Source organism: Dreissena polymorpha, chromosome 9, assembly GCF_020536995.1.
Source record: "Dreissena polymorpha isolate Duluth1 chromosome 9, UMN_Dpol_1.0, whole genome shotgun sequence".
In the NCBI taxonomy this organism is placed as follows: Eukaryota; Metazoa; Mollusca; class Bivalvia; order Myida; family Dreissenidae; genus Dreissena; species Dreissena polymorpha.
Window position 1 is genome coordinate 63,886,633 of NC_068363.1, and position 25,285 is coordinate 63,911,917.

General features: G+C 35.2%; 1 protein-coding gene and 1 long non-coding RNA gene across 2 annotated transcripts; one reads left to right on the forward strand and one right to left on the reverse strand.

The window, feature by feature from the left end:
• Positions 1-1,971: 1,971 nt before the first annotated feature.
• Positions 1,972-6,382, forward strand: LOC127845288 (uncharacterized). The gene is made up of 3 exons (XR_008033162.1): positions 1,972-2,337; positions 5,458-5,518; positions 5,889-6,382. It is a non-coding gene; the product is annotated as an uncharacterized LOC127845288 (long non-coding RNA).
• A 6,685-nt stretch (positions 6,383-13,067) lies between these two features.
• On the reverse strand, positions 13,068-22,579 carry LOC127845329 (uncharacterized). The gene is made up of 12 exons (XM_052376187.1): positions 22,409-22,579; positions 19,674-19,848; positions 19,123-19,294; positions 18,305-18,431; positions 17,886-17,998; positions 17,482-17,690; positions 16,752-16,899; positions 16,352-16,648; positions 14,866-15,240; positions 14,409-14,634; positions 13,897-14,006; positions 13,068-13,535 (listed from the first exon to the last, which is right to left on the reverse strand). The coding sequence occupies exons 2-12, from the start codon at positions 19,782-19,784 to the stop codon at positions 13,159-13,161; spliced, it is 2,265 nt and encodes a 754-aa protein (XP_052232147.1). The 5' UTR covers positions 19,785-19,848; positions 22,409-22,579; the 3' UTR covers positions 13,068-13,158.
• Between the last annotated feature and the right edge of the window lie 2,706 nt (positions 22,580-25,285).

The window sequence follows — 25,285 nt, forward strand, 5'->3', positions numbered from 1 at the left end:
GATTAAGTAAATGGTTATCAAACTTTAAAAAAAACATTCTCTTTAATTGGAATTTAATTTTAATAGTGATGTTGTGATGTAAATATTTATTTAAAACTAATAGTGATGTTGTGATGTAAATATTTATTTAAAACTTAAATTGTTTGTCAATAACTCTGACCAAAGGGTGAGGTTTGGAGCTCTGGTTAACAGGTTAAAGCCTTAAATAGCTTGAAATTGCCGTTCCAAGACGGTGATACTAAAACTGTAATTTTTAACGATTTCCGACCGAAAGTTTGGGTTGGTGTCGTTTTTTTCAATTTGGTCGAAAAGATTTACAAGCAACACATTCTACAAAAAAATCATTTGTTTATTCACTTAAGCAATTTTTATCCACAAAGCAGTGGCTTTTAAAACTTTGTTCATCACAAATGATCAGCAAACTTCTCCAGTTGCAATTTTTATTAACAATGCGATGTTGTTCTTTATTTTGCATATAATAAGGGTCACATAAAATCGTTAAATTCGCGGCCTTTATCTTTATTTATATGAGGGTCTTACATACCAAGACACGCCCTGTTCAATTGCCGGTATGATTCGTCTTCTATAATTTAATCTCAATTTCAATAACCGCGTAGCACAAATTCTGGAGAAGACGCTGCCAATAACCACTTTGCCTAATGTTTGCAACAGAAAAATAAAAACAAACAGTTTATCCCGTATAAAATCAGTAAAATGAACTTAACAACACACATATACCTTATGTGATAAATAGATCGCATTAAGGGGGTTTGCAGTGCAAACAAACCATAACTCTTACTTCTTTTTAGTGTAGTTGCTCTTTGTTAGTTTGTGTATTTAACTTTTGCAATGGTGCAAAACTTAAAAACTAAAACATGTATCAATATAATAAATAGGTAAATCGACCACGGGATGTGCCGTGCTAAAAAACATAATTCCTTTCCCCAATTGTTTAGTAATTATCCTTTGTTAATTATTGTGCTTAAATATCGTCCGGAATAATCAAGAAAACTGAAATAGGTGTCAACTTTAAACTTGAAAATAATTTAAAACAAGAGCATCGCATAACGGATGCCAACGCTCGGCTGCGGGTGCAGTTGTGAATAAATGAAAGATTGTCAGAATTTTGTAGTAGGTGGAAGCACTTTGATTTTAGAGGCAATCTTCAAAAGGTTAACAAACTGTTAAGGTTTTAGCATGACGCGGACGGCGGACGACACGACACGACGAGCTGGCTATGACAATACCTCGAGCTGTCTCCGAAAACAACCCAGCTTAAAACGAACAGCAGCATCATAGTTGTACAAGAACAAACTTAACAACAGATACCCCCAGTGTATTGGAAAATGTTTATATCGACATATCGGTATGTAGTTAAAGCGGTACCATAAGCATATAATATTAACAAAATAATACACGATGAAATAACATGTGAAATATAATAGATTCATACATTTGTTACAGCGAACTGGCGGGAAAATTTTCATTTGATACCACGTTATTTTCACAAACAAAAATCTCATAAAAAGGGTCAATCGACTATGTCGACTAGGTTCTGATCTGGTTCATCAATAAAAAGTTTCGTTATTTTTAAGTTATGCTCAAACAGTGCCAGTGTTTTCTTCCTATAACCACGAGAAGTTACCGAGCGAAATCGAATTGGGAGAACAAGAGAGATCAAAGACCACACACGCGATAACAATCTGAGAGCGCTATATTGTGGCTGCATTTTTGTACCTTATATAAAAAGGAACTTATTAACAGACTCGCCATAAAAAATCCAATCGTTAACCGCTACATTTCAATAGGATTAACTGTAACCTATGCTATATGTTCTACTGCCAATTTAAGTGCGCTTGATTTCTCTGCAGCAAGCTTATGAGATTTCCTCATTAACTGAACAATTAAATCCCAGATTTATTCGTGCAGGCAAGATTTGATTAGTAACACGTTCGTCTCTTACTATTTACTGAACCATACATAGAAAACGACATTTGTTACAGTAAACTGCTATAAAATACTTCGCGGAAACAAACCTACACTGTTTATCTTGTTAAATAGTCGATTGTGCATGCAAACTTGAGCTGCGTGAAATTTCAACATACCATGGTATTTCTTAGCATGAAGGGGGTGTTCTTTCTGTTTGCTCTAACCTGTATCGTGGTGGAAGCAGGAAGGCGCAGATACCAGACGACGACAACGCCAAGACAAAAATATACACCGGCAACGACGCAGACGCCGCCAAAAGGAGGTAGCTACGAGCACGAACAGTTGGCGCTAAACATAGAAAAAGAACTCAAGGAGATCAACTCAACTTTGGACGCCATCTACACGCTTGTAAGTTCAATAAGTTTTCGTATTTCATAATAACTGTGATGTTTAACCAGAAGAAACTATAGGAGTATAGGAATAATGGGACCAGTTCTCAAATGTACGAATAGACAAGGTTTGACGCAGATTGAAAAGTACAGAATTTTCTTAGTCCGAATACCAACAGTCTTTAACTCAAGAAATCATCATCATCATCATCAACAACAACAACAACATCATTATCATCGTCGTAGTCATCGTCATCGTTTAATATTATTATTTTTTATTAGTATGATTATTATAAGTATTTATATTATTATTATTATAAAAATAGTTATAATATTAAAAGTTATAATAATAATTATTATTTGTATTGTTCAATGAGTCTCGTTCCCGTCTTTCAAACAAGCTGGAAGTCCCATAGTCTGCCTTTATCTCCTTTTTTAAATATAGGGAGTCGACATTCACAAACGCATTAAAAAATCAAATATTCGAGATGCAATTATCTTAGCAACGCTTTCATAAAAACACGAAGATAAAATTTCCTCGTTGTTAGACCTAACCTGCCTACGTCCATTTGTTGAATATTTCTTTGGTTTTCGTTCGGATTCAGCGAAAAATATTGACATGAATTTAATACAACTGCCAAATAAGGACACGCTGGAATGATCAAAGAAGTGTTGGTAATTGGCTTTGTGGAATCCAATATCGAGCCAGGTAATGTGAATTAGACATTTCGCAAATATCGAGACAGGTTCGAATGCCCATCTAGGTATAAGCCATACGAACTATTACTAATATCAAGCTTGATACAAAAACCAACGTGTGCATTGGATATTCGAACTAAAGCGAATGTTGAGCCTAGGTCAATTACTCCTTTTGGTATTATGTATATTAGCTTTAGCGGATATCGCTCAAGTGACGAAAACCCTAGCCGGGTATTGTACATCATAATGTAAGCGATATCTAAACCAAAGTCGAATACCCAGCTAGATATTGAGCTGTCAAACTTAAGCGAATATTGACGAGGAATACCCAGCTGAGTATTGGGTTATTTATGAGAATATCGAGCCAAGGTCGAATACGCGGAAAGACCAGGCCAAATATTAAGCTGGGTATTGGGTCTTCGAATCTAAGTAAATATCGAGCCAGATGCCAATTACCAATGGTATTGTAAATTCGAACATTAGCGAGTATCGTTTAGGAAACAAATGCCCAGCTTTATATGTGGTACTCAAATTTTAGTGTATTCGGACTATTGTGAAATCTGAGCCATAACCGAATAACCGGCAGGGTAGAATAATAGCAAATATCTGGTCAAGTTAAAATACCTTGAAGGGTATTGGAAGCTGGTTTGATATTTGCTATTAATTTAAACTACAGCGAAAATAAAGCTAGGAAAGAATACACAGCTGGGTAATGGGTATAAAAACTATAACGCATATTCAGAAAGATCAAATTACAAGATTGGCATTGGCTGTTAAAACTTAAGTCAAAAAGGAACACCCGTTTCGGTATAAGGTATTCACACTTTGTTGATTATCGAGCAAATGTCAAATACTAAGCTCGATTTGGTTTTTGAACTTTAGTAAATGTCAAGCCAATGTGCCAAACCAAGCTGAAAACTGAGTATTTCAGCTTTGCGCTTACCGCTCAAGGGAAGAATGAACAGCTGGTTATTCAAAACTGTGAATGGGTTATTTGAACTTTAGTGATTATCGAGTTCGGTACTAATACCCAGCTTGGTTTTGGCAAATAGAACATAGAGTAAAGATCAATTACACACCTGGTTATTGGAATTTGAACTCTTTAAATATCGAAATAAGGTCGAATAACAAGCTTGTTGTATATACCGAGAAGGATATTTAATATTCAAATGTTTGCGAATATAGAGAAAGGGACAAATATCCAGCCATGGACGAATATCCAGATTGGTTGAAGGATATCGATCTTATTCAAACATCGAGCAGAAGCCAAGTACAGTTGGGGTATTAGGTATTCCAACTTCAGAGAATTTTAAGCCATTTGAACTTACGCGAATATCGAGCCAAGGTGAAATACTAAGCTATATTCAAATAACCAGTAAGGAAGTCAACACTGACTAGATATTCGCTTAAATAAATACCCCTTATTCGCTATAGAATCAATGCTTTATGCTCAACTTGTTGTTTGCGTTGGCTCGATATTTGCTAAAGATCAAGTTGGGCATTCTGTATTTGCTCAATATTTGCTTTGCTTCCCGTGACCAATACACAGTAAGGTATTTGAGCCTGACATGATATTCGATTAAGTTCGAATACCTTTTACCCACCTGGGTATTCGTCGTTACTCGATATTTGCAAAATTTCAAATGCTCAACCACTTTCTGTGTTTCCGATACTGGCTAAATATTCGTTTTTCGAACATCAAATTCCCAGCTGGTTATTCGACCCTGGTACGATATTCGATAGTGCTCGAATACCAAATATCCAGCTCGAACCCTATACCCGGCTTAGTTATTGCCCCGATCGAAAAACGCAGTTATATGAATACAAAATAACTAGCTTGGTATTTTTCCACGGCTTGATGTTTGCAATAGTACGAATACCCAACATTCAGATGATTCGCACTTTGCTCGATATTTGCTACCGTTGGTCTTCCCCCAAAATCAGCCAGGCATTCGACGTTGCCTCGGTATTGAAATCCCAAACCCGATACCCAATTACCATAATAGCATTGCCAACACTAAGGACTTAAAACCTTTTGTTATATTTTTGGGGGGCAATGATACGTTTAGGTTTATATCTCAACTTTGTCAATGTAAATATCAACAAAACGAATGGAATCGTACACATCAAAGTATACCAACATTTGTGCAAAAGTCCTTTCAAAAGATTCATTTGCTCAAGGGAAACATGGTCGAGTGAACAAATTATACAAATGTGCTCTTCTAGTAATATGCATGTCCCTTAGTAATTCAAATTGATGCACTTTTGCAGACGACCAATTTGAAGTTAATTCTCGTACTTGAAATATACATGTAACAATAAAAAGTATTTATCACTTATGATTGCAAGTATGTATCATTTATGATTGCAAGTATGTATCATTTATTATTGCAAGTATGTATCATTTATTATTGCAAGTATGTATCATTTATGATTGCAGTCGAATGAGATGTTTAAAATTCGGAACGCGTGTCTGGATGAATACAAGACAACATGATAAGGTATAAAACTTGCTTATTATTATAATTATTAGATATTATAGATTATTTAAGAAAATATACAAGTTCAGTACAGTAATACACAACATAGGTGGCCGTGGCGTAATATATATGGTGTCCGCCTAGCGACCGCTCGGTCACTGTTTGATCCTCACTCTGGCGCGTTCTTTATATCTTCCCAAAAGACAAAGTACTGGCCTGCAGCCCAGGAAACGGATTCGTACATTTGATTAATTGCAAACTAGTAATTATACAAAACATTAACACAATTTAAGGTTGTATCGTTGTTAGCCTGACAGTGCGTAACAAACTCATGTCAGGTTTAAAAGGATTTATCGTTTTCGGTTGACAATTCGTTTTGCTTTTATTGCAGGTTTCGATTGGTCTGTTCCTGACGAAATGCCCTATATTGGCTGTGTTTTGTTAATGCATTTCTAAAATTATTTCCTGGTTAAATAATTTCGAAAAATTAACACATTCTTGGTTTTCTTTGATAAATAAATATTACGACTTTACGTTTCAAATAAATATATTTGCAGGAAATGTTTAAAAACACTCATCATCTAATAAATACATTTGTCATTTTCTCTAAATAAACTCAGATGTCAACAATGGGTCTTTATGCTGTATAAAGACACAGAGGAACTACATCTAAAATCGTTGTCATAAACACCTACTCGACCGTAGAATGTTTCTAATGTACATGTTTGACCTTTACACACATTCGACTGGCATGGCCTTCTTCCTGAACGTGCATGATAACGATCTGGATAAATATTTTATTTTATCGTGCCTCAGAAAGACCAGTTGCTCTGGTTTGCATTCAACCTTTGATTAAGTAAATAATTATCAAATTAAAAAGCATTGTCTTTAAATCGCATTTAATTTAAATTGTGATGTTCTGATGTAGATGTATATTTAAAACTTAAATTGTTTGTGAATAACTCTGACCAAAAGGTGAGCGTTGGAGCTCCGGTAAACAGGTTTAAGCCTTACATTCCTTGACATTAGCTTTCTAAGGCATTGATACTAAAACTGTAATTTTAAACGATTTCAGTTTTGGTTAGTGTCGTTTTTTTATATTTTGGTCGAGAAGATACACGCAACGCATTCTACAAATAAGCAATCATTTGTTTATTTAATAAAGCAACCTTTATTCACAGAGCAGTGGCTTTTGAAATATTGTTGAAATATTGTTCATAACAAATGATCAGCAAACTTTTTCTCCAGTAGCAATTATTATACATATTGCGATGTTGTTCTTTATTCCGCTTATAATAAGGGCCACATAAAAGCGTTAAATTCGCGGCCTTTATCTTTATTTATATGAGGGTCTTACATACCAAGACACGCCCTGTTCAATTGCCGGTATGATTCGTCTTCTATAATTTAATCTCAATTTCAACAACCGCGTAGCACAAATTCTGGAGAAGACGCTGCTTATTACCACTTTGCCTAATGTTTGCAACAGACAAATAAAAAAGTTTATCCAATGCAATAAATAAGTAAAATGAACTTAACAACACACATACTGTATACTGTACCTAATGTATTAAATAGATCGCATTAAGGGGGTGTGCAGTGCAAACAACCATAACTCTTATTTCTTTTTAGATGTAGATGCCCTTTGATAATTAGTGTATTCAACTTGTGCAATGATGCATATCTTTAAAACTAATACATGTATCAATATAATAAATAGGTAAATCGACTACGGGATGTGCCGTGCTAAAAAATCATAACTATTTTCCCTAATTGTTTAGAGTAATTGCCCTTTGTCAATTATTGTACTTAAATATCGTCCGGAATAATCAAGAAAACTGAGTTTAAACTCCACGTGTACATCTTAATTTGGGTGTGTGAAGTGCACGAGAATCATAATTGTTAATTCCATATTGTTTGAGTTATTGTCTTTCGTAAATGTCTACATTTTTATTTTGTCATGAGCATATTTCAAAAGCTTTAAAAATGATCAACTGTTAATTCCCTTCATAAGTAGATATTTTTCTTCCTTAATTTAAGATATATTTTCAATTGTTAGTTGTATAAATAAAATGTTGTCCTAAGTTCATCTTTCAAGTTAAAAGAAGTACCAACTTGAAACTTGATAAGAAGGTAGATATAATTAATAGAATTATCAGTGCACACGAACCAATTAAGAGTTTTAGGCTTTTGTTTATTTTTGTTAACTTAAATTACTTCCTCATGAAATCCCGAAAAAAAGGTATCCACCTTAACTTCGCAAGTGTGTAGCTATCATTGAAGGGGTGTGCAGTGCACACGAACCATAACTCATGAAGCCCTACTTTAAGAGGAGGAATTGCTCTATGTTAATGTCTGTTCCTAAATTTTGTCCCGAGCGTATCACGAAAGCCTGAAAAGCTTTGTAGTTTGAAACTTAACATTTAGCTCGACATTATCATGGGAATGTGTAGTGCTCAAGAAATGTATTTATTGATTCCATTTATTTTTATGATAGCTCTTTGTTGTCTTTTAGTTTAAATTTTATACTAATAATATTGTTAAACCGAACTATGTACAATATTGAAACTTAATAACTAATTAGATAACATTACTTGGATGTGCAGTGCACAAGCACAATGCCTCTTGTCTCCATCTTTGAGAGTAATTGCCCTTTATTATACCCCCACAAACGAAGTTTAGGGGGTATATAGGAGTGAACTTGTCGGTCGGTCGGTCTGTCGGTCTGTCTGTCGGTCCGTATTAAGTGTCCGCTCTCTAATTCAAGTAGTTTTCATCCGATCTTCACCAAACTTGGTCAGAAGTTGTATCTAGATAATGTCTAGGTAAAGTTCGAACATGGGCCTTGCTGGGTCAAAAACTAGGCCACGGGGTCACTTAGTGCGTTTTAAACATTCAGCATGTTGTCCGCTCTCTAATTCAAGTAGTTTTCATCCGATCTTCACCAAACTTGGTCAGAAGTTGTATCTAGATGATGTCTAGGCCAAGTTCGAACATGGGCCTTGCCAGGTCAAAAACTAGGTCACGGGGTCACTTAGTGCGTTTTAAACATTCAGCATGTTGTCCCCTCTCTAGTTCAAGTAGTTTTCATCCGATCTTCACCAAACTTGGTCAGAAGTTGTATCTACATGATGTCTTGGCCAAGTTCGAACATGGGCCTTGTCGGGTCAAAAACTAGGTCACGGGGTCACTTGGTGCGTTTTAAACATTCACCATGTTGTCCGCTCTCTAATTCAAGTAGTTTTCATCCAATCTTCACCAAACTTGGTCAGAAGTTGTATCTAGATGATGTCTAGGTCAAGTTTGAATATGGGTCATGCCGGGTTAAAAACTAGGTCACGGGGTATCTTAGTGCGTTCTAAACATTCAGCATGTTGTCCCCTCTCTAGTTCAAGTAGTTTTCATCCGATCTTCACCAAACTTGGTCAGAAGTTGTATCTACATGATGTCTAGGGCAAGTTTGAATATGGGTCATGCCGGGTCAAAACAAGGTCACGGGGTCACTTAGTGCGTTTTAAACATCACAATGTTGTCCGCTCTCTAATTCAAGTAGTTTTCATCCAATCTTCATTAAACTTGGTCAGAAGTTGTATCTAGATGAAGTCTAGGTCAAGTTTGAATATGGGTCATGCCGGGTCAAAAACTAGGTCACGGGGTATCTTAGTGCGTTCTTAACCTCACCATGTTGTCTTCTCTCTAATTCAAGTAGTTTTCATCCAATCCTCACCAAACTTGGTCACAAGTTTTATCTAAATGATCTCTAGGACAAGTTTGAACATGGGCCATTCCGGGCCTAAAACTAGGTCACGGGGTCACTTAGTGCGTTTTTTAACATTCATCATGGTGTCCGCTTTCTTATTCAAGTAGTTTACATCCGATCTTCACCAAACTTGGTCTGAAGTTTTATGGAGATGATCTTAAGGCCAAGTTAGAACATGGGCCTTCTGGGTCAAAAACTAGGTCAAGGGGTCACTTAGTGCGTTTTAAAAATTGAGCATGGTGTCCGCTGTTTCTTGTGAAGACGACAAAATATTATGTGTCAATGCGGCATGTGGGGGGTATTCGTCACGTCTGTGACAAAGCTCTAGTTTAAATTTGAATGGGGCATATCGTCAGACCAAACGTCGCACAAACTTGACATAAATAACTTGATAAGTATCAATAATGGGAAGTGCAGTGCGCATGTGCCTTTACTTTTCCTTTCATGATTTTAAAGTATTTCCCTGGTAAATGTTTATGAAATTTTATCCAGGCAATATCTCAAATATAATAAGGGGCATAAAGGCGAAACTACAGAGTATGAAGCTTGCTTCGTTGGGAATCCAGTTCTAAAAACAGAACTACCTGTCCTTTCTGTCAAAGCGACGTGCGACGTGTATTTCAGGCAATACGAGGACAGCTCTATTTGTTATATTAGCATTCAACTTAACGATCAACCTTCACGTCACTATATACTTTTTTTCATATAGTTTTAAGCATTCCTATATTGATTCAGCCAGCCAACCATTATTAGAAAACGTATATTTCTTAAACAACTCAAAGTTAATTTAATGTTCTGAACACATAGATGTCGTTGTTGTTTCAAAAACGTGAATTAACATTAGTCTGAGAAAAAAGTAAGCAATTTCCACAGATGTTGCTCTAAGAGTAAGAATATCGTACATATTCACTTTGAAACCGTTTGGTATAATAGTATAAGAGAATGTGTTTTACGGAATAAAGCAAAATATGTAACATATTTTTCTGCTCTTATAACAAAATGATGACAATAAAGATTGAAACAAAACAATCAAAAACATGCTTTTGTGAGTCAGGGGGAAATATACAATTTGTCAATCTTCCGGACTAGTTGATAATGATGATAATTGTTATGTTTGATAATGTTTGTTTTAAATAAGGGACGCATTTCATATGTAGCAAATTCCTTGCAACTTAAACATGATGCTAAATTACTTTTAACACGTTTATAAAGAGTATAACCGACACCATCGAGAATCATTCATTGAAACATGACGGTCTATCTCCATCGGTGGAAGACCAAACCCAGACTTGAAATTCGCTATTGATATTGACCTCATGGGCGGCACCAGCAGTGAACTTGAAGATCTCACAAACATATTTTATTAAAGAGCAGGAGCACACGGAATGGAGGTCAGCACAGAAAAGTCGTAGATTATGGGGAACCGCATGACGAACACCAGTGCAGACATCACCATGAACGGCGAGAAGCTTGAAGAAGTGACCAGCTTCAAATACTTGTGCGCAACCCTGTTCGAGGATGGTACCATTACCGCTGATGTCCGAATAATAATGGCCAAGACGACCGCAGCGTTGGCCAGGCTGAGCAGGTTGTGGACAAGCAGTTCCATCAGCTTAAGAACAAAGTACAGGCTCTACAAGTCCCTCGTATTCACCATTCTACTCTACTGCTGCGAGACTTGGACGCTTCACGCGGGCACAGCACGCAGGGTACAGGCATTTGAACATAATGTCTCCGAAGACTGCCCCTCATCTACTATACGGAGCACAAGACCAACGAGTACGTCCGGAACATGACTGCAACACTTGTTGGGCCGAGAGAGCTCCCACTGGTGACCGTCAAACGACAAAAGCTGGCTTGGTTTGGACATGTCACCAGGCACAACTCTTTGTGCAAGACTGTTCTCCAGGGCACACTAGAAGGGAGGTCGATGTCGAGCCTGTCACAAAGATGTATGGACGATGTAAAGAGAAGGAAACTTGGTTAAGAATAAATGACAAATAAATACATAGTATCCATTAAGACGTCTTTTTTAATTGTTTAATGTTGTTTACCACAAAAGTAAAAGAAATGTAATTAGACAATCTTTTTCTCGTAAACTCATGATTAGTCAGTAACACGTATACTATTACGATTTCCATAACTACACTAAACCTGTGACCTGCTAAATGAACATATTCTGTTTAACTGAGCATAATAATCCAAGATATTTCTAGATAAAAATGATTCCGATTATTCAACACGTTTGCAAAGTAATTAATAGATATAATACACGTGTCACACATGTTTATTGTAAACTGCGTCAAGTAAAACGTCACGTAATTATTCTACATTGGACTTGTGGGAAGTACGTGAGCGTTTTAGTTGCAACTAGAACTTAATACGAAACGGCATAACTATGTATGGACAATGTGTTTTTTGGTCGACTGAGACCAACACCAAGACTAAAACTCCAACATATCGACCGAGACCGAAAATCACATCAATGGCGACATATAGACAGCGACCGAAAAAAAGGCCGACATTGCAGTTGGAGTTTGATAATATCTTATTCAAAAGCTTATAACAGTATAGCTTGATAAATATTTGTAGTTTGCTGGACTTCGCCTTGTAGCCCAAATTCCCCAAAATGGATAGGGACTGTCAACCAAGAATGACGAAAAATGAAAGGTTCTAAAATACCTTATTTTTTTACAATTATTAGTTTATATTGATTAAAATTTCACGACTGGTATATTACATTACTTGAAAAAAAAATCATATTTTCAGTATATTTGGTAATACAATTTCCTGATGTGAAATCGAAAGTACATCGCGAAAATAGGTGACATAATGATACACACACTATAACTATTGCAAGTAGACTGATCATTTTATATATTAGATATATACAATTCACTACGCATGCACAATTTGCATTGCTGGGTTTACCACGTGACGATTATGATCAATCTACTGGCGTTATTTATAGCTAACTGGTAGTTACCTGGTAGACATACTCAGTAAAATTTATTAGCAAATAAACCGAAAATATGAAAACTTAACAACTTTTTTTCAAGTAATGTAATATACCAGTCGTGATATTTTAATCAATATAAACTAATAATTGTAAAAAATAAGGTATTTTACACTTTTTCTTTTCTTCGTCGTCGTGGTTGACAGTCCCTTTAATTAAAGCTTGATAACATATATTGCCATATAGTTTATAAGAATCAGTCGTACAAGCAATTAAATTAGGTCGGAAGCTCTTTATTGCACATTTGAAAACGTAATGAAAATGAAAACGTAATATATTGACCGTAGAACTTTTTAATGGTACGGTTGACCTTAAAAATTATGGTGCATGTACCTTAAGTGTCTTCTTTACAGACGCACTAATTGAAGGTTAGAGCATTCAATAAATTTATATTATCATCAAATGAGCTTATATTTTGAAAGTTTTTTGCAACTTCATTACATCTTTTATTTTAAGAACACTTATGTTCAATCAAATATTATTTATTACCTTCTTTAAACAACGATTTATACAGTTGCTTGCGATATATTATTATACCAGGCTGAATATTTTTTATCAATGGTCAACATAAATATACACGTTTCATTCGCAAGAGATTGCTGCCTTATATGAGCTTCTTGCAAACTAATCTAGTAAACTAATATATTGCAAACTAATCTAGTAAACTAATATATTGCAAACTAATCTAGTAAACTAATATATTGCAAACTAATACAATAATACGCTATGTTTGTTGTTATTTAAACGTGTAACTTCCAGTATACTTCGTGATGTATAAAGCTAGAGATGCATAATTTATAAGTTATTTACCATAAAACACATTCTGAACATTGTGAATAAAGGCAATTGGTATCATGCAATTCTACATACCACATGACCTGAATTTCATGACAGAAACACAACAACTGAACAAGAACGGAGTAACATTTTATTCATTTTAGAAATAAATACAAACGAACATATAAGTACAAACACACTCTTTGTCTTAGGTACCCCAGACGATGTGCTGCAATACCCACCTACAGTTATTTCCACTCTTGTGGTACCAGTCTTTGTCAATGGCGCTCCTGAATCAACTGCCAAAACTGACACCTCATACCTGGTCAGGTTGAGGAACGTCAATGAATTGTTGGCTGTATATATGACTCCTAATATGGCGTCAATCGTAAATGATTTCTGGTCTGCGTTTCCGGAAAGCATGTACGTTATTCTTGTGTTGAAAATATCCATATCCTTTGCATTTACGGTTATTAGCGGTGTACCTTGAATAAAAATACATTTACGATTACGTCATATACAATATACTGTGTAACGAACACTAAAAGTTCGGTGAGTTGGCGTAACAGACAATGAAGAGCAATATGTGATAAAACTTTCATAAATCAGTTTGATTTTTTGTGGTCCATTGATAATTGCGTATCGCTGATCGTGGTTTGTTCAATTTAACCTAATCATGCCTTTGCTTTATACTCGTTACGTTTACTATTGTTCGACGGCATACTGCAACGCTTTTTGTACGTCACAATTCTAACCCGGGATATTTCTGTTTGCACACTAAAAAACTTCAGAATAACATCAAGCAGTCGGTATTATTTTATTCCAAAAGGGCAATGATATGATTACCAGGCGAAGGGGACTCTTGTAAATTGACGCAGTAGTTGCCCTGGCTAAACTGTGGACTATATTCGTTGACGTCAGATATATTCACGGTCAAATAATGGCGTTGACTTACTCTGCAAAGCATCAGCGATAAATTGTTGTTCATATCATGCACAATAGACGATTGCATTTATTATATCGTTTGATATCACGGCCATCAATAGATCATATACTATCTAACGTATAAGTAATCCCTGAGATAATATACGTGTTAATTGTAAACATATGTTAATGCTCAAATGTTTGATAATATTATTGCTTTTTTAAAATAATTGTATGTGTCTAAAGCTAAAAGACTGCTACTTTAAGGAGCCGTTAAAAGTTTGAGCAACCGGACCCATATCGTTAACAGCAGAATATGGTGTAAGTTATATGAGACATTATAAAACACGGATGACAACCGTTGTAAAATGAAAACAATACACGCGACCAAGTATCTTGTACATGAATTTTACAGTTATAGATCAAAGACTCACCGTGGGATTGTTATCGTAAATGCTTCAAATATAACATGTATAACCTTAAAACTCTCGTAATCTAGCTCTTCTTCAATGACTATATCTCCGGACTGTGTGACGGTCACTCCGGGATGATTGAAGTACAGGCTCCGATAATTCACTGACGCCGCAGATATTACTTTTCCAATCGTTGTTCCCATTGCTATATTTTCAAAGACTGTATGTGTTTGATTATAACGAAGCTCTGAAAATAACCATTCGTTCGTGTTAAGCTCTTGAAAATATTTGTAATGATGTAATGTGGACGCACTGTTATTTAATTACATGTGAAGTGTATTAAAACTTTAGAAGTTCTACAATACATGTTTGTATAGACTTCTCTTTAAGTCGGTAACCATTAGTTTATGTGTTGGTCAAATCGAAAAGAAACGCAAAATTGAAAACATGACGTATGAAAGAAAATTGCCCAAATTACCTAAAACACAAGTGGGCGTAAAGCCTTGGAAGATTCCATCTTCGTTGCACACCAGTTGCACCATGTTTGTTTTTGAAAATGTATTTAGAACTAGTCCATGTGTACACCAAACATACAGGACGTCGCCGATAGAATATACACCATTTACTGTTTTAGGACTTTGATCCAAATACGGTATGCTTTTACTAAATACACAACCAGGAACACACACTGGAATTGAAAAAGTCCAGTCTCCATTGTTTAAGCAGGTTGATGTTTTATTTCCAACCATTTGGTAGCCATGATTACAAGTGAATGTTAACGTTGTTCCATAATGAGGCGTTATGGTGTTGGCGATAGAGTGTCCGTTCTCGAGGTCTGGCAAAGGTTGACACACTGAAAAAATCTAAGATGTGTGACGCAAAAGGTTTACATTAACACAAAAGCATACATTTATTTCCTTCTTAACAGATGCCGAAACTTGCCGATTTTAGTGAATAGATGAAATAAATTCAAAAATGATAAACAAGGACTGAGAAATATTGTTAAATTGGGAAAATGATATTGACACTTTATATGGAGAATAATAGGTTAGTTTTGATTATAGATCAGGTTTATAATGCTAGGCTTAGAAAATAAAAAGCACGAGCCTTGGCGAGTGCTTTTTCGTTTTCGTGCCGAGCATGATAAATCTGATTTATAATCAACACTAATCTAATATTCTATGTATCCAATTTTTTATTCAGTAAACCTTTTTATTTAAACAAAATAAGTTTTCATGGGTGTTTGTCGTACTTTGATAATAACTGTAGTGTAACCAAGGTCAGAGTATTACTTCGCGTTCCAAAAATAACCGCTGGTCAAATAATCATTTTTTTAAATCAGAATATCGTTCTGTGACAAAGAGCTTTGCGTTATTAATTACAATTTTATTCATATTGAATTGCAAATCTAAAAGTTGTATAACATCATTAAACATTTATTTGTTATATACAAGGAAATACATTTGTTTTCATCGCAGCCTAACAACGTAGCACGTGCCGTGGTTTATAGCAGAAATTTAATCAACGGGGCTTTAATCAGTATTATTTTCATGTATTTATTATTATTAACATAGTATTTAATATTCATTTATTACTAGTGCCTCTCTATGTCGTGCCACCAACAACAAGGACCACAATGGAAATAAGGGATATTGCTCTTTTTGTGTAATCCTTGGCATTAGTGTGCATGCCATAGTGCATTCAAGGCATGTACTTTTCAATTATGATTGCTTTTTTACTTCATATTGTTTAATGTACATGTTGTTTCAATGAATTGTGTGTATGTATGAAATAAATCTATCTATCTTATCAACCCATTTCGCTGTAAAAGTGGGATAAATGTTGTTGCGACCACGGAAGGTGCTTAATAAAACTACGTAATATCGTAATGTATCACTACAAATCATTTGTCTATATTAACTAATTGGACGCCAATAGAAATTAAAATGTATGACTGAAAATACCTATGAAAGTCATGTTCAACAGCCCACAGGTATCGCAGCAATCATCACCATGGCAACCCCGCCACTCACAACCTAAAAGTCGGTCGCCATATTGACAGCTACCAAACAACGACTTATTTCTATCGTATTTTCTGCACGTCTTGCAGCACTCTGTCTCGTACTGATAGCACAGATATGCGTCGTGTGGGCTTTTAATAAGACTCGGGCACGCCAGCCCTGTAGAACCAACTGCACCAGGCTGGTCACCAAACGGACATGTTTGCATGTCCGCCACCTTACTTTGGTCCGTGTTTATTTCTAAACATTCAAACAAAATAATAATATAAAACAACGTCAAGCAATAAATAATAATTATAAGGGGTTCAAGTCATGCACACATAAAAAGCATGCGAATAAAAACCTTTCTCGATGCTGACACAGGACCCTAGGCGGCATGTCTTGTGGTATCCACAAGCGGTTCCATGCATGGACAGTGTCGGTATAACCGTCCCTGGTGTTTGTGGATCCGAACACTGGATGCTGGCACACAGTGTAATATAATCCTTGGTCTGAAATTTGAAAAAAAAAAATTCTTAATATGCACTTATAATTGTACAAATCCTTACTTTACCAGAAAACAACAATAAACAAATAATGTCAATGACAGAATAAGTCATCAATATTTAAATTATTTTGGTAGAAAGTTTTAAAGTTATACTAGATGTCAGAGATTTTCTTCATTAAAATTTGATCAACAAATGTGACGTTGTTAGATTTTAGTATACTAAACGCAATGTTAAATAAATGTGTCGAGCCGAAAACGTGGAAGCTTATCCCGTCAAAACTAGCACGCGGTGTTTTGAAATTAATGTGTTTATTAGCCATCACGTGATTTTATAATTTGCACATTGGAATCGGCATAGAAGAGCGTTGTTGTGTGATCGGCGACTTCGTTAAAATCCTTGTAGTACCCTTTGGCCTCAATTAATATATTCATTTATTATCTTGTTCGATGTTATAAAAAGCGTACGTTTATTTAATTCATTTCACCTACTCTAAAGAAGAATCGATTGGATTCTACTCGTGATTGCATGGTTTTGATAGTTAATTCTAAATAAAAGCTTATTCGAGCAATGCACGGTGCACCCTACTCTGATCATGTACGAGCCATTGCCGTGTTCGAACGAGCACTGTTCATCGGGAGTGAGAACTCTAGTTGATGCGTCAATGTAGTCTGCAATGTTGTATCGTCCGGTCAAATCGGACAGACAGTTGGTACCGTTGGCATTCAAGTGATCAATATAAAACTCGAAATACAAAATACTGCACAATGAAAACTGCCAGTAATTCTTGTTTGATTCTGAAATTGTGAAAAAAACATTGAGTAAAAATTCATGGGATGATATTCACCTATGTACGCTACTGAAAATTTTACTAATAAGCAAGATTACCATACTTGCCATATTAATAAACGCCTTTAGTTATTCAATTACTGGTCGACACATTAATCTTTTTCTATTAACTACTTTGGAGTTTAATAATTTCAAGCACAAACCAGGTGATTTCGATGTTTTAGCGTCCATGATAAAACCCTGCCCTATCTCGCATGTCACGTGACGATCTCCATATCGCACTCTGGCCGGGTACCCGTCATGCTTGGCTCCCAAACTGCAGTCATACGCGATGTTGCGATGACGATAACATGTTGATATTGAATTTCGGTTCACCCATATTTACATTGACTTTGATTTACATATCCACGTGAGTAAACGCTTGACGTATTCGTATTAATCTATGCGTCTAATAACTTTCATATTTTGCATACTATAGGTATTTCTCATAAACATCGTTCTATAAACATAGAATCTAGCTCCCTTGAAAGGCGCTTGGTTATGCCTCACGGTTATTTTTATAATTGTATATACAATTAGTAGAAAGTAAGATTTTTTCAGACTGTCATGCAATTTAATTTACCTGTGTGCCAATTCATGGGCGACAATGTAACTGGTGAAGGCGATATTCTCATGGTACTCAACAATGGAGATACTTCTGTCCGTGCACATGCTCTGTGTGTATCCGAGACCCAGTGTCTTAACGTTATCTGAAATGCCAGCATGCTGCCATTTCATATAATTTAGACTAAGATGGTGGATTTTCAAAGACCATGTATAATTTTATCGTTCTTGAATGGTGAATGCGCACATTTGCCATCACATAACATGACGAAATTGATGATTGTGGTTATGATAACGACTTACACCAATAAGCACCATTTTACAGTATATAGTTTTCAAATCGTTGCAAAACATATCATTCCTTAAGTTCATTGTTAGATACGGGTATTGTCGATGCATCTGCGCATCGATTAAAACACATGACCACTGTTTTCAAGAGTTAATGCGGTCACTTCATACAACAATTGAGGCAACACATCACTACTATTTTGAAAATTGTACTCTGCCATTGCCATTACCTTATCAATTGATGCAGCACATACACATATTTTGTAGATTGCATGCTGTTATTGACCTTGCATGATAATATCGAGGCAACATATTACCTTTATTTTAAAGGTTATTGCCTTTGCATGATCGACTCGATTAAAGTTGCTACTTTTTGGATGGTTGTTTGTGGCTATTGATATTGCATGATCAAATTGCGGCCATGAATTGGTATCATTTTGTATGCGGTTATAACAAGTGTGTTATCAAATTAAGGCAACACATTACCACTGTGTTGAAGTTTTTATGCGGTTATTACCAGAGTGTGATCAAATTAAGGCAACACATTACCACTGTTTTGAAGGTTGTACGCGGTTATTGCCATTGCATGATCAAATCGAAGCAACGTGTCCCGGTTGCCATGCAGCCAGTTTCCAAACAGCTTTAAAGACTTTTCGGTCACAATATGGTCTGATATTCCCGGTCTTTTATCATCTTCAGACCAAGTGGATTCATTTTCATTCTGTACAAAATAAGAATAACTTGAATTATTTCTAATATGTGTTCTAATTAAAATGAGTTGGCTAGATTAGATTGGCACTTGTATAACAGTATTTATATTACATTAATGAATCAAAGAGTGTAAAGTAAAATAAAGACTTGTAAATAGCACTCAGGTATATTACTTATATTCCGAAACAGGTCGTTCCCGAAATGTCATATAAATCGACAGTTATTGTGCATAGTATTTCCAACCAACAATTAAATTAGAATAACCCGAATTAAAAAAAAAAACCACAAACACAAAAACAGAAAACTAAAATGACCAACGAAACGACACTTTACCCCCACATTTATTTTCTGGAAGAGCTTGTTACATTTGTGTCAATATTAAGCAATACCTTCGCAATAAGTGTATCCACCAGCAGAATATTGATCGCATAATCTAAGCCGTGCATGGCGTCGAAACGGACTTGTACACCATCAAGCATCATGACAAAATGGTGTTTCATTCGGTGACTTATTGAATCATCGCTTTCATTGGCTGTTCTGTTTGTGTCGTATAATGTCGAAAATCTGTAATGTTAAAGTTTTAAAAGGGAATCAAGGGTCGTGTTTAGATATCTGATTCGCATAGCTGACGTCAATATTTTATGTTGTTAACATGGCTTGTTCGACATTTGTACTGGTCATAATCACATATTGTATAGCTTCGACAAAGTACCAGATGGTTGAAGACAAAGACCCCGACACATGACTAAATGTGTGTGCAGCGTTATATGTAATTTTAATACACATGTATGAACTTTTTTACCTATGTCAAACGTGTTTTTCTTCTATCAAGTTCGTGCTATTATCACTGGAACAACATAACTTTTTGTATAAGGTTTCATTTAAGCTAGTTGAAGAGTGTTTTCACATTTTAGAGGTTGGTGTGCTTGTTAAACGCTGAAATATGACGCAATGGCAATAAAAGTAACTGATTTTATAGCATTATCTGTCACAACCAAAACACTGTTGAATTGTTCTTCAAATACGAGAAAACACAATACTAGTACTTAATAATAATAATAATTAATATGACGTTGAGCTGATATATTTTGTATGAAAACTATGAATGATGACTTGTTTTTCAAATCCACATCAAAGTACCAGATGGTTGAAGACAAAGACCCCGACACATGACTAAATTTGTGTGCAGCGTAATATGTAATTTTAAGATGAACTTTTTTACCTATGCCAAACGTGTTTTTCTTCTGTCAAGCTCGTGCTATTATCACTAAAACTACATAACTGTTGTTGTATTAGGTTTCATTTAAACTAGATAAAGAGTGTTTTCACATTTAAGAGGTTGGTTTGCTTGTTACACTCTGAAATATGACACAATGGCAATAAAAGTAAATGACTGTATAGCATTATCTGCCACAACCAAAACACACAGGTGGAAGTAACGTACCCTGGATAGTATTTTTTTTTTTGGAGCCCAATATATTCAAATAAATATATAAAATCATGTTTAATGGGAAAAAAATGACAAAGAGCCATGAAAAAAAAAATCCCGACCCTCTGATATTGGTATCATAACAAGGTCATTAACTAGAATTTATCATAGACCTGTCTTCGCTGGCCGCAAAAATGTCAAAAGTAGCTTTAATCAAAAGCATCCATTGATCCTCCTATGGGCAATTGGACAACCTTTCAAAAAAAGTTAACTTCAAAAATATCTGTCCTGCCGTTAACTCACAGTCGGTCAAAAAACGAGCAATATTTCGAGTCCGTTTGTCAAGCCGAATAAATCTTCTACAGACTTTCAAACAATATTTTTGATTTTTTGCCTCTTAATCGATAGCTCGCGTCCTATTCCTTTGAAACAACGAAGCTAGTCAAATAATGCATGCATATGCAACCACTTACCCCTAAAAACTAATTCCAAAATGTTATATTTTCTTTGCAACAACTGTTTTAACTCTAAATTTGATTTACTTGAAAACGAAAGAAGCCATCGCTCTTGAACCCGGCTTAGCAGTGAATTACACTGACAGAGCCAGGCACATAAATATGCAATCAACAACAACAACGATGTTTTAATAAATGTGAATAAATGGAAATTACTTTTCATTCTGATTGTTTTGGAATAAGTTTTTAGGGGTAAGTGGTTGCATATGCATGCATTATTTGACACGCTTCGTTGTTTCAAAGGAATAGGACGGGAGCTATCAATTAAGGGGCAAAACTAAAAAATATTGTTTGAAAATCTGTAGAAGATTTATTCGTGTTGACAAACGGACTCGAAATATTGCTCGGTTTTCGACCGACTGTGAGTTAACGGCTGGACAGATATTTTTGAAGTTAACTTTTCTTGAAAGGTTGTTCAATTGCCCATAGTAGGATCAAGGGATGCTTTGGATTAAAGCTATTTTTGACATTTTTGCGGCCCGCGAAGACAGGTCTATAATAAAGTCTAGTTAATGACCTTGTTATAATTCCAATATCAGAGGGTGGGGATTTTTTTTTTCATGGCTCTTTGTCAATTTTTTCTCATTAAACATGATTTTATACATTAATTTGAATATATTGGGCTCCTAAAAAATATATATATGAAAAATACTATCCTGGGTACGTTACTTCCACCTGTGCCAAAACACTGTTGAATTGTTCTTCAAACACGAAAAAACAAAATACAACTACTTATTACTAACAATAGCTAATATGACATTAAGCTGCTTCATTTTGTATGAAAACTATGAATGATGACTTGTTTTTCAAATCCACATATCTTGCAGCACCAAAATTATCGTAAAGAAAACAATATAACAATCTATATTCTGATTCAAATCAGATTCATAAATACGCTGCGAATTAGCATAATGGATTTAACCCATTTATGCCTAGCGTCTAGAAAAAAAGGCCTTGGCAAACAGCATAGACCCAGATGAGACGCCGTGCTGTTTGCTTAAAGGAATTTCTGTAAGAAATATTATAAATATAGAAATACATATACAAGGCATCCCTAATTTTGAAAATAAATTGATCCAATTTAGAAGGATGGGAGAGTCCACTAGGCATAAATGGGTTAACGTTCCTTACATGTTCGATTTTTGCGCATGCAGCACAAGCTGCCTGGTGAAATACTCACTTGACGTATACAGAGTAATCGACGACCAAGAGAAGTTCAATTTCATACAGAAGCGTTTGTCGTCTGTTTCTTGATCGTTTGTTGACAGGTAGATCGCCGAGGTCTTCTGCTACAGAAATGCTCGGAGAATGCTTGCCAGACGATAATTGTAAGGTTGATACAGAACTCACAAGAACTGAAACAGAACATGGTCTTTATTAACACGGTCTCCAACATTTGTATAAAGTATTTATTTGAAGATTGCCTCATTAAACATTAGGACAAATGAGTCGTGTCATGCCAAAAATGGATCTTGTTCCATATGCGAGATGCGTAGCACGTTCGCGCAGTGTGGTCAGGAGCCATTCCGTCCGCTCATGAGATCACAAAACCGTGCATAACTTGCAGCGTAACTATTGTGCAGACTTCGTGACTGCATAGGCTGGTCTGGAGCTTTGCTGGTCGAATATGACAAACGATTCATTATCGCATGACGCGGATCATACAGCCGTGTAAGAAGTCTGATCAACACCAGCACTATCGTCATCAATAAAGTAACCACATGCATTTTATCAGACATTTGTCGGTATTTGTCTAACCAGTTTTATATGGGCCACCATTCTTAATTTTCCAGATGTTTACGCTTTGATCATTACCATTTGAAGAACATAAAACAAAAGAAGAAATAAAAGAAAAAAACTAAAACAGAATCTTACCTTGAAAATAAAATAATACTCCACAAAGCGTACATCGAACGTTATGAAACATCATTTTCGAATAAATGTGTGTAAAAATGAAGTAAAGCAGAGTCAAAATGTTGGTGGACAGAAAAATGTCGAAACTGTCGAACATAGCCAATACTGCCGAATTAGCACTTTATCAGACGTTCCAACTAGCAGCTATTAAAGCGGTTAGCTTTCTCTTATACAACATGTTGTAAATGGTAGGCCAAATACAACAAGTAATGTTCATGTACTACCTCATGATATAGACCTTCGAAATATAACGTGGGTTTGAAAAATAACGTTATATGTACTTAAAATTGTATTCACATAATAACATCGTTTCTAGCATCTGATTTTTGACAAATGTTATCTTGTTCAATATGACGGATTCTATATTGTCATATCTTGCTGATTGCCAATACAATTACACATAGGTGAAGAAATTATATTGCATACCAAAAAAATATGGCAAAATTTGGATTTTATAACAAATTTAACTTCAATATCATGTTCTTCACGTGAACTTGTTATCAAAGATTATTAAATTATGTATTTTTTATTTATTGTTGCATATATTATTTATGTGTAGCTTTTAATTCGTGCATTTTAGATATAGGCCGCCGTTAGTTTTCAATTCCATGCATGTTTTTTATGTTCATGTATAGAGTTATAGCCATATATAATAATTATTTAGCGTGCAATGAGATGCTACTGCTTGTTCCATTTTCGAGCGCATGCACCTTTAATCATTCGCGAAGGTGTTAATTCTGTTATCTCGGATCAAGAGTAGTAAAAAACAATGCCCAAGTGTATGCATATTTAATGTCCAGTACATTCGTAAGCGTCTTAAAGGAGCGGTGTATTTGATTAAATTGGCTTTCTGCATATGTAATAAGGTTCGTGTCCGGGTACAGAAGTTTGGTCAACATGTCAATAACTCAATACCAAATTGGCAGGATTGCCAAATGTAACCTGTTTTATGTTGAACTAGAATACGCCCACAAAGTTCGGCTCTTTGTTCCTACTGTTGTAATTGATTATCAAAGGGACAAAGTCTGTAAAGAACATAACATTACTAGTATTTGATACATTATATAAACCCTATCATTTATTTGAAACACTAATACCTAAATAATGTATAGTATATTTTTAATTTACTTGAAATAAATACCTCATACCATCAAATGCAAATAGTTCAGTAAGACCTATATATGAATAAATGTAATAACTCACCAGACATATTCACTTTTAAGTACAAAATACGTACATGAATACAAATTTCAGTACAACTTACCGACCGTTAAGCTTATTGCAAAGTATAAGAAAAATTAAATGTATATAATACAAAATAAGAATCATAATTTTAAGTTTGCTCAAGACTATATCAAAGTAGATTCAGTTTAACTATAAATAATTGTTAACAATTAGTCGTTCAATTATCCAAACAGTCTTACCTCATGAACCTGATCAACAGGTTTAAGGATTTAAACATTTAAACACGGGTAACAAGTAACATTTCACTTAATGATATTTATTGTGGCCTTCATCAAGTGTATATGATTTTCATTTCGACCATTGATTCCGAGAATGAACAGCCAATACTTAGCAAAATAATTAATACAGTAACTAGATCAATAAATTAATTGATGATAAATATATATTAATGGATTTTGATATTAAGATACAACCATGTTTATTAATAGTATGCAATCATTGTTCCATTTTGGGATGCTGCAAAACCATAGCTATTATGTTTATTCGATGATTAAATCCAAAAGAATATCATACAAAAAAACAGCTCTGCTTTAGTGGACACTGTCGATGGTCATTTTCAAATATTCATCAACTTAAGTATAAAATATCGCACGTAACAACCATGACATCATGTTATGTCCGAAAACATGTCGTTATGTATTAAAAATAACACGATCTGGAGAAACGGTGTTTAAAACATGTGCGCAAAACGTCATCGCATATTACCCTTCAGAGTCTGCACAGGCTAATCAGACAAAATACTTGCCGCCTAAACTGTATATTTGCTAAAAAGATACTCCATTTAAAAGAAAAAGGTATGTTCGGACTGCAGAAGCTAATCTGATGCGACACTTCACGCACATGATTTAAGCATCGTGTTCACAAAGCCATAAGATAAGATAGATAAGATAAGTTTAAT